The sequence below is a fragment of the Leptonychotes weddellii genome, chromosome 6 (genome assembly GCF_054177405.1).
Source record: "Leptonychotes weddellii isolate Sample4059 chromosome 6, ASM5417740v2, whole genome shotgun sequence".
Lineage (NCBI taxonomy): Eukaryota > Metazoa > Chordata > Mammalia > Carnivora > Phocidae > Leptonychotes > Leptonychotes weddellii.
This window is the reverse complement of record NC_138374.1, coordinates 89,241,537-89,257,556: the sequence shown is the minus strand read 5'-3', so window position 1 is coordinate 89,257,556 and position 16,020 is coordinate 89,241,537. Positions and strand designations below refer to the sequence as shown.

Genomic DNA, 16,020 nt, shown 5'->3' with positions numbered 1-16,020 from the left:
AAGTTTTATAAGACAAAGGACATTATATACTAATAAAAGGTTCAATGCAGCAAGATATAGCCATTATAAATACTTACACATATTTAATATATGTGTCTAATAACAGACCATCAAAATATATAAAGCAAAATACTGAGAGAGTTGAAGGGACAGACTGTTGTACATTTATAGTTGGACACTTCAATACCTTACTCTGAATAATGGACAGAATAGCCAGACAGAAGGTAAGTGAGGAAACAAAGGACTAAATACAATAAACCAACTAGATCTAACAGACCTACAGAACACTCTATCCAACAATAGCCATCACATTCTTCTCATATGCACGTAGGACATTTTCCAAGACAGACTGTATGTTAGGTCACAATATCAACAGTCAATTGATTTAAAATGATAAATCTCATATGAAGTATTTTCTCTGACCACAGTGGGATGAAGTTAAAAATCAAAAAGAGAAGTGAAACAGGAAAATTCACAAATCCATGGAAATTAAACACTCTTAATCAACTAGGGTATCAAAGAATAAATGGCAAGGGAAATTAGAAAATACTTGAGAACAATGAAAACAAAAACATAACATACCAAAATTTATAGGATGCAGCAAAAGTGGTGCAAAGGGGGCAAATTTATAACTATAAATTTTTGTGTGTGTGTGTTACAATGTAAGGGAAAAGAATAAGAACAAAGTAAACTCAAGGTTACCAGAAGAAAGGTAATAAAGATCAACACAGATATCCACAAAATAGAGAATAGAAAAATAGAAAAAAATTAATGCAGCTAAAAAGGGATTCTTTGAGGGCGCCTGGGTGGTTCAGTTGTTAGGAGTCTGCCTTTGGCTTGGGTCATGATCCCAGAGTCCTGGGATCAAGCCCTACATCAGGATCCGTGCTCGGCGGGAAGCCTGCTTCTCCCTCTCCCTCTGCCCTTGCTTGTGTTCCCTCTCTCACTGTGTCTCTCTGTCAAATAAATAAATAAATAAAAGGGGATTCTTTGAAAAGATCAACAAAATTGACAAACCTTTAACTAGGCAGGTCAACTAAGAAAAAAAGAGAGAAGACTCACAGTACTAAAATCAGAATAGAAATTGGGACATTACTACCAATTCTACAGAAATAAAAAGGATTATGAGAGTATTATGAATAACTATATACCAACAAATAGGATAAGCAAGATGAAATGAAGAAATTCCTACAAACATAAACTTTCTAGTAAGTTTTTAAATCCAGATGTGTGAGTCCTCCAGCTTTGTTACTTTATTTCAAGATGGTTTTAGCTATTCTGGGTCCCTTGAGATTTAGGGTTTTCTACACATAAGATCATATCATCGGCTCACCTTACCTGCATCTCTAGTATACTAATAATGAATGATCTGAAAAGGAAATTATGAAAACAATTCCATTTACAACAGCATCAAAAAGAACAAAATGCTTAAGAATTTTTTTTAGGTTTTTATTTAAGTAATCTCTACACCCAACATGTGACTTGAACTCATAAAATCAAGAGCTGCACACTCCCCCGACTGAACCAGCCAGGTACCCCTAAAATGCTTAAGAATTAACCAAGGAGGTGAAAGCCTTCTACAATGAAAACTACAAAATATTGCTGAAATAAATTAAAGAAGACATAAATAAATGGAAACACATCCCATGCTCACCGACTACAAGACTTAATACTGATAACATTAATACTACCAAAAGCAACCTATAGTTATGCAATCCCTAGCAAAATCTCAATGGTGTTCTTTACAGAAATAGAAATACACATCCTAAAATTCACATGTACTCGCAGGGGGACCCAGAATAGCCAAAACCATCATGAAAAAAAGTAACAAAGATGGAGGACTCACATATCCGGATTTAAAAGCATACAACAAAGCTGCAGTAATAAAAACAGTAAGACACTAACATAAAGTCAGACAGGGCAATGGAATAGAATCAAGACCCCAAAATAAACCATCACATACATGGTTGAATGATTTCAGAAGAGGCTGCTAAGATCATTCAATGGGGGAAAGAACAGTCTTTCCAACAATGATATTGGGAAAACTGAATATCCACATGCAAAAGAATGAAGCTGGACCCTTACCTAACACAATGTACAAAATTTAACTCAAAATAGGTCAAAGATGTAAATGTAAGACATAAACCTATAAAACTCTTAAAAGAAAACAGAACAAAAGCTTCATTATATTAGATTTGGCCATGACACCAAAGGCAGAAGCAACAAAAAATAGATGGATTTCATGAAAATTTTAAAGTTTTGTGCAGTTTTGTGCATGAAAAGAATATCCTGAGTGAAAAGGCAACCTATCTAAAGAGAGGCAGATCATATATCTGGTAAGGGATTAACATCTAGAATGTACAGCCAACTCCTAAAACTCAACAACAATCTGATTAAAAAACGGACAAAGGTCTTGGGCATTTCTCCAAAGATTCACAAATGGCCAATAAACACATGAAAAGATAATACTCAACATCATTAATCATTGGCAAAGCGCACATCAAAACTACAGTGAAATACCACCTCACACTTATTAGGAAGCCTACTATCAAAAAAACCCTCAGAAAATAACAGATGTTGGTGAGGATGTGGAGAAATTAGAACCCTTGTGCATTGTTCATGGGAATGTAAAATGGTACAGCTGCTGTGAAAAACAGTATGGTGGTTCCTCAAAAAAATCAAAAACAGAATTACCATATGATGCAGCAATTCCATTTCTGAGTATGTAATCAAAAGAAATGAATATCTGTACACTCACATTCACAGCAGCATTATTCAAAATAGGTAAAATATGGAATCAATCCAAGTGCCCATGAACAGATAAAGATAAGCAAAATGTGGTTTTAGATATAGATTATTAGCCTTAAAAAGGAAGAAAATTCTGCAATATGCTACAATATGGAAGAATCTTGGAAGATAATATACTAAGTGCAATAAGCCAGTCACAAAAAGACAAATACTGTATGAGGCACTGAGAACAGTCAAAAATCAGAGACAGAATTAGAACAGTGGTTGCCAGGGGCTGAGGAGAGGGGAGAATAGGGAACTATTGTTTAATAGGTAGAGTTTCAGTTTTACAAGATGGAAAGAGTTCTGGAGATGGATGGTGGTGGTAATTGCACAACATTATAAATGTATTTAATACCATTAAACTGTATACTAAAAATGGTTAAGATGCTAAATTTTATGTTACATATATTTTACCGTAATAAAAAAATTACAGAAAAAAGCGTATTAAAGTATCCAATAAAATTCAGCTTCTATTTAAAAAAAAACTCAATTGGAATGCCTGGGTAGCTCAGCTGGTTAAGCATCTGACTCCTGAGTTTGGCTCGGGTCACGATCTCAGGGTCCTGGGATCCAGCACCGAGTTGAGCTCTGCTTGAGATTCTCTCGCCCTCTCCCTGCTAACAAATGTGCGCACCCACGCTCTCTCTCTAAATAAATAAAATCAATCTTTAAAAACAAACAAACAAACCACCTCAATCATTTTTATCTGGATTACATACATACATATATTAAAAATACACAAACATCCACACCAGAAGTACTATGAAGCCTCTTAAATAAGAACAAACAAGACTCTCATACCTTTATTACAGTTGGTTTCACTTTCTGGTTTTTCTACCATAGGCTCTGAAGTAGGTTCTTTGTGTTCAATTTTTTCCTCCACTTTTTCCCTTTCTTTCTTCTCCAACTCACATTCCTTTTCCTGCTCCTTCATCTTTTGCAGTTCTTTTTCCTTTTCCTGCTGTCGTTCTAGTTCTTTCTCTTTTTCTTGCTTTCTTTCCTTTTCCAGTTCTCTCTGTTTTTCCTGCTCTCTCTCCAGTTCTTTCTCCTTCTCCTGTTGCCTCTCCCTTTCTTTTTCCCTCTCCTTCTCTCGCTCCCGTTCTTGTTCTCTTTCAAGTTCTTTCTCACGCTCCCGTTCTTTTTCTCGCTCCCTTTCTCTAACCTCCTCTGGAGAGGGTTGTTTGTCCACAATGCCAAGCTTTTCATCCAATCGTTTCAGTTTCTCTGCACATGCTGCCTTCCTTTGTTCTTCCATTCTTCGCTCTTCCTCTTCACGCCGTTTCCGAGCGCGTTCCACCGCTGCAGAAAGTTCTGACTGCTGTCTTCTTCTTTGCTTCCATATTTCATCTTCATCTGGTACTTGCTGCTTCGGGGGGAAAGGGCCTGGTCTCCCAGGTACTGCCTGCCGGTCTGGAGGAGGATGCTGAAACATTATGATAAATTATCAGGTGAATATGACAAATCTATTTCCACACTTGATCTTAGCCAAATCATAGACATGAAGAGGGAAGGAAAAACTCCACAAAATGTCACAAATGTTTCTGATAAAACATACATATTAAAATACAAACAAGTACCAACATGGGGAAAATACTAAATTTAGATAATTCCCCAAACTAAGACCAGAACATTTAATTTGGCCATGTACCTATTTATTGTGGCAGACATTACCACACATACAGAAATTTGTTGAATGAAATTAGAAGCTGTCACAACATGAATTTCAAAATCTAAATTTAGACATGAAGGAAATTTAGAATGTGAGTGCTTTTTGGAGCTGCAACTCTCAGAGATGGAATGCCTAAAGAAGGAGAAAAGTCCATAAAGATGCAGAACAGTGTCATGTGAGCCCTGAGAAGACAAAGGTGCAGTTACAGGGAAAAAACAGCCAGCCAGAGCTGCTAAGTGAAGAAGTTGGAGACACTACTACTGCCGACACTTCCAAGGAGGAGAAATTCCTAGAAATCAGCCTGTGTAGACAGAGTTCTCGAGCTGTGAACTGGAAGATCCAGAAATGCATGCTTAGAACCCACAGTGGAATGTGGGATATCACTTGAGAGACTGAGTTTTAATGACCTACTTTTTAATTGATATGTTCTAAAACAACTACAATCACTGCCAGCAACTATGCAAAACAAGCAGAATAAAGAGAGCACCTGAAGGGCTGAAATGTTAAGGAACTAAAAAGAACTTTTAAAAATACTGATTTTAATAGCTAGTAGGGTGAAGAAATCTCAAAAGCCATATAACCAGGGCGCCTGGGTGGCTCAGTCGTTAAGCGTCTGCCTTCGGCTCAGGTCATGATCCCAGGGTCCTGGGATCGAGTCCCACATTGGGCTCCCTGCTCTGTGGGAAGCCTGCTTCTCCCTCTCCCACTCCCCCTGCTTGTATTCCCTCTCGCTGTCTCTCTCTCTGTCAAATAAATAAATAAAATCTTTAAAAAAAAAAAAAAAAGCCATAAAACCAGTCAGAATCCTTACAAATGAGAAAATAATGGTATGATGAAAACACCGGACTAAATATAAAAAATACGTATATATGATCCAGACTCTACCATTTACTAATGGTGCTGTCTTGGCAAACCACTTTATCTGCCAGCACCCCTAACCACCACTGGTCTGCTTCTGGCAACAGAGAGTAGTTTTACCTTTCCTAGTTTCATATATATGGATACATCAAGTTATATTTTCTTTTGTATCTGGCTTCTCGTACTCAGGATAATAGTTTGGAGGTGGCCATCCGTCATTTGTTCCATTCTATTGCTGCACAGTAGTATTCCATCACAGGCACATCGTTTCACTTGTGGATGGACACGTGGACTGCTGCTAGTTTTTTAACCATGAATAAACAGTTATGGACATTCATGCCTAAGTCTTTGTGTAAATGCATGTGTTTTCATTTCTCTTGGATAAATACTTAGGAGTGGAACTGCCGAGTCATGTGGTAAGTGTATTTTTCACTTTATTAAGACACTGCCAAACTGTTTTCCAAAGTGGTTACAAGGTTTTACAGCCCCACCAGTAATTTATGAGGGTGCTAGCTGCTTTATACCCCCACCATATTTGGTGTCACCAGCCCTTTAAATTTTGGATGTGTAACAAAATCTCACTGTGGTTTGAACTTGCATTTCCCTGGTGTTTAAGATACTGAACATCTTTTCTTGTGCTTACTGGCCATTTATATATCTCATTCTGTGAAGTGAATGTTCAAATCATTTTGTTGGACTATTTGTCTTATTATTAGTTATAAGGGTCTTTTGTTTGTTCTTTTTTTTTTTTCTCTAAGATTTTATTTATTCATTCATGAGAACAAAGAGAAAGGCAGAGCAGGCCCAAGGCGAGACTCAATCCCAGGACTTTGGGGATCACAACCTGAGCCAAAGGCAGACGCTTAACCGACTAAGCCACCCAAGCACCCCTGTTTGTACTTCTTTTAAAAAATGTATTCCAGGGACGCCTGGGTGGGTCAGTTAAGTGTCTGCCTTCGGCCCAGGTGATGATACCAGGGTCCTGGGATCGAGCCCCGCATGGGGCTCCTTGCTCAGCAGGGAGTCGTGCTTCTCCCTCTGCCTGCCGCTCCCCCTGCTTGTGCTCTCTCTCTGACAAATAAATAAATAAAATCTTTAAAAATAAATAAATAAATTCTTTCTTAAAAAAGAAGATATATATATATATATTCTGGTACATGTTCTGGTCAGATTAGTAATATTTTTTGTGTACATATTTTTTCATTGCCTCAGAGATGTTTTTAAAACTCCAACTGACAGATTTTTTTTTCTAATTCATGCCTTTTGTGAATTATCCAAGACCATCTTTGTTGACCCAAGTTTAAAGATTTTTTCCTCCACTTTCTTCCACATGTTTAGTTTTAGCCTGTATGTATATAAAAATACCATAAAGAGCATTCAGTAGTTAAAAGGAAAACGACTGGTGGAGATGGTGGTGATGGTTGTGGTGTGTATGCCCGTCACAGTAGGGCGATTAGGGAAGGCCTCTAAAGTGGTAACACCTGAGCAAAGAATTTGATTAGAAGAAGGATCTCTGATGTTGTTTCTCTCCATTTTAACTGGGTCTTTGGTAACAGAAGAAGGATCTCTGGAAAATATTCCTCTAGTTAGAGGAAACAGCAAATAAAACGTTTTATTTGTGGCAATAAAGCTTGTGTGGCAAGAACAAAGAGAAAACTAGATAAAATGAGGAGAGTAGACAGAGACCTTAAAGACCACTGGAAGGACCTGAATAGGACAAGACTGATCTACTATAGGAGAATTTAGGATGGAGGTGGCAGGTAAGCGGAGGAAGAGTGGGAAATAAGACCTATTAGGAACCTACTGTGATAGTTGAAGTGAAATATAACGGGTGGTAGGCAATTACTCAGTATAGGAATATATTCCGAAGGTAGGGGTGACATAATTTGCTGATAGATTAGGGTGGATGTATGATAAAAAAGAGGGAAGAGTTATGAGTGACTTCTAGGTTTTACCCTGAGCAAATGGGTAAATGATAATGCCATTACATAAGACGGGAAGACAAGGGAAGCAGCAGGGCCACGTGTGTCACATGTGTATGGGGGGGATATTGTTATGGTTTGGACATATCTATCAGAAATCCAAGTGGAGATGCTTATGATCACTAAATACATGACTTCTGAAGCTAGGGTAGAACTTTAAGGGCTAAAGATAATATATATTTAAGTACCATAAGCACATTTATGAGATGTTCCAGAAAAAGGGTACAGTCAGAAAAAGGAATAAGAACACAACCCTTAACCCTCCAACACCCAGGAGCACCTGGGTGGCTTAGTCAGTTAAGTGTCTGACTCTTGATTTCGGCTCAGGTCATGATCTCAGGGTTGTGGGATCAAGTCCCGTGTCGGGCTCCACATTTAGTGGGGAGTCTGCTCGGGATTCTCTTGTTCCCTCTCTCTCTGCCCCTCCCCCTTCCTGTGTGTGTGTGCGCGTGCGCTCCCCCCCCATAAAGGCCCACAAAAAACACAAATTGAAGAAAGAGAACACAGTAAGTGTGATGTCTTAAAAGTAAAAAAAATAAGTCTTTTAGGAAGGATGGAAAGATTAGCTACGTCAACCGCTACTGAAATTAAGTAAAATGAAGACAATAGAACTGAATTTGGCAAGATGGAAACCATTACTGACCTTCATAATAATAGTTTCAAAGGCATAGTGGTGATGTTTGTGTAACTGTAAAGGGTTAATGAGAGAGAAAGTGAAGACAGTAAGTGCAAATAGCTCACTAAAACAATTTTGCCATGAAGGAGAACAGAGAAATAGGGTGGAAACTATAGGGGGATGGAGGGTAGTGAGAGTTAAAGAAGGGTTGATTTTTAAAAAAGTTTAAGATGGGAGATAATATTACCGATAAGTGATAGAAGATGGGAGCAAGGGAACAGTAAGAAGGGTTGCCCTTAGCAGCAAGGATAGGAAGAAGTCAGAATAAGGGCACTGAAATGGGAAAAACAGTTGCTTCTCATTTTCTTAGTGAAATTAGGAGCATGCCTATCAACTGAGAATGAAGAGGAGCAGAAAAGAGAAAGATATGCAAAGAACTAACAAGGTAATATCCCTAGTTGTTTCATAAAAGTTATAAGAAACATACAGAAATCTTTCCATTAAGGAAATAAAATCAAGTAATACACACAGACCACAAAGAAGCATTTAAGATTTACCTGCTGTGCAAGCAATTTTGGAGGTGGTGGCAGGTGTGAAGATGGTCCACGTTCCTATAATAAAGATAAGGACTATTACAAAATAACCAGATAAAAGGTATCTACTGGAAATATTTCTGAACATAAATTTTTTTCAGTGGCACTACAAGATTGCAAACAGTAAACCATCTTCATCCTTTTCTCTTTTTTAATAAAAGTACACCACTCACTGCATAACATTATATTCTATAAAATCACTCTGCCATTTTAGTAAGATTAGAATCTCAAATGGACTTTGCAAAAAGTAGAATTTTAGTGTATAAATTCTGAAATTCTACCACAGGTAATTTGGCAGTGGAGAAGTACGCCTTTAATTTTGAAATTTTATTTGCATAAGCCCTATTCTTTTTCTGCATTTTTTCCTAATGGCAAACTAAATGTATGACATTTACCTAAAGAAATGAAACATCTAAAACTTATTGGAATCAAATACAATACATACTCACCTGCTACACTTAACAACACTATTCACTTGCTAATACAATGTCACACACACACACACAAAAATCAAGACATTAAGATATGGTATATGATATTCCTCTATTCTTTCATGGGAAAGGATTATCACTCCCCATGTTAAGCCAGTAAATTTAAGTCACATAAAACATGAATTTTATTTAAAAAAAAAAAACGGGCACCTGGGTGGCTCAGTCGTTAAGCATCTGTCTTCAGCTCAGGTCATGAACCCAGGGTCCTGGGATCGAGTCCCACATTGGGCTCCCTGCTCGGCAGGAAGCCTGCTTCTCCCTCTCCCACTCCCCCTGCTTGTGTTCCTGCTCTCGCTATCTCTCTGTCAAATAAAAATCTTTAAAAAATAAATGAAATAAATAAAAATAAAAATAAAAAAACTTGAAAAATCCTTTTTCAGAGTTCACAAATTTATTCTCCAATGACTAACCAATGCCGTAAGAATAAAATTCAAACTTCCTTGTATATCATACATTTAACAACTGGTTGTTATGCAGCTCTCTTAACTCCTCTCCTATATCAAACTACTGGAGACCTCTAGAATGTGCCATGCTTTCTTGTGCTTCTCTACTCTGAACATGTTCCCACTGCTTGAAATTTCTCTCTTCCCTTGTTTACTGGCTAATTCCCACTTCAAGTACCAAGTCTTTTGCAAAACCTTTTCCAGAGAATGCTCTTAGAACTCATTATGTGCGCTCTGTCACACCATTTATCACACTGTCTCGCAAATGATATTTGAGGTCTTTTCATTTTACAGAGACTGTTAGCTACCTACCTTTTATCTCCTTGAAGGAACCAGTTCCTCCATCTGTTTTGTATGAATTCAACAAATACATGCTGAGTACACTATGAGTCAAGTGGACTCTCTGGATGACAGCCCTTTGTAATTCCCAGCTTGCAATGCAGTTTCTTGGAAGTAGAATCAAGTGTATCTGTTTACCTACATTATTTCCTTTAACAATGTTCTTCAAAATGACTCACACTTAATAGATTTCTCTACTCCTTATGTATGATTTCCTTACTCAGCGTACTATTTCACATATGAATACTGACTAGAATTTACAAAGAACTCAGTAAACCATAAAGCACTTAGCAATGTTTGGAAAAAGTTTAAACCTCCACTTTAATAGGACCAAACAGTTACAAGTAGAAAAAAGGTGAAACTTTAGTTTCTACTTATTAATTTTAGCTACTGTATCGACAGCTCCTGTTAATAATGCAATAAAATTATGGTTTAGATGTACAACTATTCAAGACAAAAGATACAGTTTCCTTTTCCTAATTCTTCTTTCAATTTTATGATTACAAGATTAATTCAACCAAAGTACAGGTAATGACAATGATCTCCTTAAGTCCAACAAACCTGATTAAATGGAGGTCCCTTCCCATAGGGACCTTTTGATACTGATGGCTGGGCAGGTATCTGAGAAGTTGACTTCGTGTTGCAAGCTTCATCTGCTTCTTTTCGGTTTTCAGTGTTTTCAGAAGCTTTTGAACCTTGATCCTCACTAAGCAATCAAAATCCAGGTGAAATAAGAAAGTAAAGTGGACAGACTACACCATAAGTAAAAGCATTTTGTCTATAAAGATTATTTCTATATGGTTTTAGTGGGCAGAGTGGGAATATATCAAGGAATGAGATGGTCTTGTGACCTAGTGGTGCTTTTATTCATTCATTCATTCATTCAGTAAATATATGCCATATGTCTATAATGTGTTAGGACCTAGGTTTGGCTAAGTTATCATCACAAGGTATAAAGTGCAGTAGAGTAGTTGTCAAATATGGACACTTACACTTGACATACAACTTCACAAAGGAATATATCCCAACCATTTTGATTGACCCCCACCCAAAAAGTCTCATCTAAATGCAACCAAGTAGGGGCGCCTGGGTGGCTCAGTTGGTTAAGCGACTGCCTTCGGCTCAGGTCATGATCCTGGAGTCCCGGGATCGAGTCCCGCATCGGGCTCCCTGCTCTGCAGGGAGTCTGCTTCTCCCTCTGACCCTCCCCCCTCTCATGTGCTCTCTCTTATTCTCTCTCTCTCAAATAAATAAATAAAATCTTTAAAAAAAAAATAAAAATAAAAAAATAAATGCAACCAAGTAATATTATAATTAATACCTGTATTCTAATTTATTCTGACTTAATGAAAAAACAGAAGTCAAACTATAGTATTTTTTAAAATCACAAGTGCCAGGCATCTCATAACTGATCACGAAACAGCAGTAAACTACAATGCCATGGCTAGAAAACTCTACCAATTCTACCAAAACTTCTAGCAACTAACTGCATGTGCATGTAAGCTCCTTGTATTTTAAGAGCCCAATTTTTATGGTATATAACCCATATATTCCTGACTCTGATGTCCCTGTATTAGAGATGAAAAGCTCCCATTTTTCAAACTTTAATGCTGCTTGCTGAAGTTTAAAAAAGCAGCTATAGTAATTCAAGTAATTTTTCTCCAATTTTGTAAATATTAATCAGTTCAAGCAAGTAACAAGTTTGAAACAGTCCCTGATATTGTCTTTCAAAATATCACCAATTAGGGGTGCCTGGGTGGCTCAGTCATTAAGCGTCTGCCTTCAGCACAGGTCATGATCCCAGGGTCCTGGAATTGAGCCCTGCATTGGGTTCCCTGCTCAGCGGGAAGCCTGCTTCTCCCTCTCCCACTCCCCCTGCTTGTGTTCCCTCTCTCGCTGTGTCTCTCTCTGATAAAGAAGATCTTTAAAAAAAAAAAATCACCAATTAGATGGCCAGGATCTAAACATCTTTTTTAAAATATGTATTTTCTTTAGAAGCATCAAACTTTAATTCCTTGACTAGCTGTACTTTAAAATTTGCCTTATTAATCAACTTCCCACTCAGTAAGTTCTTGGGAGTAGAACGTAGAAATTCTATAAAAAAAGGAACAAATGACTATTAATGAAACCTCTCTGCATAAATGGATGTTATATCAATGAATTCATAGTATTACTCGTGGAAGTTGTTCCAATAGCTTACCTGCTGTTTTCTTTAGGACTACTACTTCCTTGCTCATCATCATCACTGAAATTCAGCTGTTCTGTATAATCTACTTCCATCTGAGCACCTAGTAAATTAAGGAAAATTCAGACTGACTGTTTAAAAACATCTAAAAACTGAAAACACTTAATTAATTTTGCCTCTTACCTGCCCAACCTTCATCAGCTTCAGCATCTAGGTTATCAAATTTATCAAGCTCCTTTAGTTCTGAAGCACTAAGGATGGAGGGGCGTTCAGGCTCAGAGGCCCATGAAGGAGGTGGACCCCTTCCTCGAAGGCTTCTAATGAACAAGAGGTTATGAGGGGAAAAGATACAAAGTTTTAATGATTCTAAATTACATAAATATTAAAAGACTGGAATTTAGTTCATTTCAATGATGTACAAAATATTTTGCACCTGACATGTATGAAGAAATTCTAATGTTAATACATAAGTTCAGGACAATATATAATTCTGTTACAAGTATTTAGTATCAGAAAATGGGTTTAACTGCCAAATATTTAAAATAAAACAAGTATGTTAAAGAATAATATGGCTAAGACTAATACTAATATCAAAATGAAGAATGTTAAGAAAAATCATTGAGGAGAATGCTCGAGTCTCACATTAAGCAAAAAAAAAGAAAAGAAAAGAAAATGGGGAGTCATTAATCATTAACATCATGGAAGGAAGAAGGAATAAACAACTGTCATGCCATGATTTTCAGTTTTCAGAATCCTACGTCAATTTAAAGTTTTAGAAGAATAAAGTATTGTTTTATCTTATAAAAGTCAATTATTTGTTCATGGCAACTGTACTTTGAGGTCAAAATAATGAATCAATCATTACAATCCATTCAACCTCCAGAAAATCTTAATGAGCATATGTGCCTTCGTGCCTTGGCAACTTTTATCATTTAATAGTCTTACTTGTTTGTTTCAGATAAAGAAGGTGGAAACCTCATGGGACCATGAAGAGGAGGATAAGCCATCCTCGGATACTGCTGAAACATCTGAATGAAGAAAACAAAATTGATAAATTTTGCAACCAAGTTATATATATATATATATAAAAGATCACCCTAACTAAACCTGAGGTAATTTATAGAAAGAAAGATTATAATAAACCATTCTATGAATAATTAGTTGTATCAGCTGGTATAAATCATCATTCACCCTCAATAACAAGCCATCTGTTAAGACTAATGCGTCTAGCAAGATTTTACAAATACGGATAATAACTAGGACACATCCTAGGAAGAACTTCTGCTATCCCATTAACAAAACCACATGATTATGTACCAACATGAAAAACCTAAAAAGACAACATGCATGCACCCCAGAGACCTGCAAAGCCCTAAGTTCAAATACCTGAAAGGAAATAATGTGACACTTCATCATAATGCAGATTAACTGAAGGCAGATTTGTTGGTAAAAAGAAATTCAGTTTATTTTAAAGATTTTAGTTTATTTATTTGACAGAGAGTGAGAAAGCAAGACAGGGAACACAAACGGGGAGTGGGAGAAGCAGGCTTCCCGCCGAGCAGGGAGCCAGATGCAGGGCTCAATCCCAGGACCCTGGGATCATGACCTGAGCCGAAGGCAGACGCCTAACGACTGAACCACCCAGGTGCCCCAAGAAATTCAGTTTAGATAAAAGTATGGTCCATAATCCAGGGGAGTGAGGAAGATAGTGGGTATGGGAGATTTCCCAGGGGTTGGAAATAGGTGGATTCTGATTCAAGCTAATATACAGATCATTATCATAAACTGAGGTACAAGGATGTTGCTCTCTATGGGAACTCGGATTTGAGAAGTGAAGTTTAGGAGAAGTTAAAGATAGGGTATGAAGACAACACCGCCGAGAGAAGGGAACAGATGTCAAAAGATGTGCTTATAGCTATGTGCTTATAACCAGGTCAAAATACAAGAAGGAAAAAAGAAAAGAAAAGAAAGAAAAAGAAGGAAAGAGGGAGAAAAAAGAAAGTAGAGAGGGTGGGAGGGAGTGAGAAGGGAAGGAAGGCAGGCAAGAAAGAAAGACTGTATTACCTTAAACACTTAATTTATATCCTGAAATAGATTAGCTTTTCTTTAAAAACAACAACTACAACAACAAACCTGTTAGGTAAAGAAATTACTCTATACTTGAAGAAAGGCTATGTTTATATGATCATTCCATCTAAAGATGCATTTCTAAGTAGGGTCAGAGCAAGTTAATTTTAAGTTAAGCAGTAGCTGAAGCTCAGATGGAGAAGCTTTTAGTCTGGCGAATGCTGAGAATTTTTGGTTACATCATCCTGTACTGAAAGTTAGCAAAAACACAGTTGGAGGCAAATGTTCATAGGTAAAGTTTCATTAGATCCCTCTTCTGCTGATCAGTCAGGCATAGGGATTAATTTGATGTATTAAATGCTTAAAATTTAGGAATTTGCCATAAAAATAAGTGTAGAAACAATCTTTAAATTCTCAATATATACTGATGGTTTTAAAAACATTTCTGTTTTTGTTAGTTAGTGGAACTATAAAATGATTGACGAAACTGGGAAAAAGCCTGCTTGGTCTCCCCTTTTAAAACTTTCCCTTCTACCATCCCAACCCCCAGGCCTGAAAATTCAGGGGTCTTTGGAAGAACAATTTGGAAACTATTAGGAGACAAGTAGTTTGGTGTAAATAATTTACAGGTTAGCATATAAGACTGATTTTTATCATGCTCCCAAATTAAAAAAATATATATATTTTTTAATCATTTATTTCCCTCCTCTCCCCTAGAATAATTAAATAATACAAAGAAATAGAAAATATGAAAAAATATGGATATTTAGAGCCTGAATACTTAGGAATTAAGTCATAATAAAAACAAATATAAGAGGGGCGCCTGGGTGGCTCAGTCGGTAAGCGTCTACCTTCGGCTCAGGTCATGATCCCAGGGTTCTGGGATCAAGCCCCACATCGGGCTCCCTGCTCGGCGGGAAGCCTGCTTCTCCCTCTCCCACTCCCCCTGCTTGTGTGCCCTCTCTCGCTGTGTCTCTCTCTGTCAAATAAATAAATAAAATCTTAAAAATATATATATATAGGGCGCCTGGGTGGCTCAGTTGGTTAAGCGACTGCCTTCGGCTCAGGTCACGATCCCGGAGTCCTGGGATCGAGTCCCACATCGGGCTCCCGGCTCAGCGGGGAGCTTGCTTCTCCCTCTGACCCTATCCCCTCTCATGCTGTTTCTCTCTCTCTCTCTCAAATAAATAAATAAAAAAATTAAAAAAAAAAAAAGATTTAAAAAAAAAAAATATATATATATATAAGAACCAGACCCTTACTCTCTTTGAGATTAATGGTCTCCTGAAAAATGTTAATTTATTTACTTGGGCACATGTAGTTTACCATATCATTTCACAGGAGGCTGAGAGCAAACAAACGTTTGAGGGCACCAAATCTACCTATTAATTTATATAAATATATGGGTCACAAATATATATTAAATAAAACTACAAAAATAGAATCAGCAAACTCCAGACTATGAAAAACTCCACAGGATAACAAATAAATAACAAGCTCCCCCCCCCCACAAAAAAGAGAGAGCGAGAGAGATGGAGGGAAAGAAGTAACCAAAGGCAACAGGATTCCTAAAAAAATATCAATCTCAAAGAATAGATGTTATCTGGATCCTAATCATGAGATAACCAGAGAAATCAGGATACTGACTTGATGTTTTTAAAAACTCTTTTTAGGGGCACCTGGGTGGCACAGTCCGTTGCACGTCTGACTCTTGGTTTCACTCAGGTTGTGATCTCAGGGTCATGAGATCGAGCCCATGTCAGGCTCTGCACTCTGGGCAGAGTCTGCTTAAGACTCCCCCTCCTCCTCTCTCTGTCCAACCCATAAATAAATAAGTCTTTAAAAAAAAGTGTTTTTTTAGATAAAAAACCAAAACTTTCCTTTTAGGTATGATAATGCCATGGTGGATTTTTCTCCTAGTTTTTATGTTTTAAAATACAACCTTAAATATATATGGATGAAATGATGTATCTAGGATGTTGCTTCA

General features: G+C 37.2%; 1 protein-coding gene across 13 annotated transcripts in view; it reads right to left on the bottom strand.

Annotated features, from left to right (window-relative positions):
• PRRC2C (proline rich coiled-coil 2C) overlaps window positions 1–16,020 on the bottom strand; it is a 90,965-nt gene that overhangs the window by 48,460 nt on the left and 26,485 nt on the right. For all 13 annotated transcript variants that reach the window (XM_081824605.1, XM_081824598.1, XM_081824609.1 and 10 more), the window contains exons 7-12: window positions 12,912–12,994; window positions 12,150–12,283; window positions 11,982–12,069; window positions 10,343–10,487; window positions 8,473–8,526; window positions 3,592–4,213 (exon numbers count right to left, since the gene is read on the bottom strand). In XM_081824605.1, coding sequence (XP_081680731.1) covers window positions 3,592–4,213; window positions 8,473–8,526; window positions 10,343–10,487; window positions 11,982–12,069; window positions 12,150–12,283; window positions 12,912–12,994 — 1,126 coding nt within the window. The remainder of the gene's footprint in view (window positions 1–3,591; window positions 4,214–8,472; window positions 8,527–10,342; window positions 10,488–11,981; window positions 12,070–12,149; window positions 12,284–12,911; window positions 12,995–16,020) is intronic.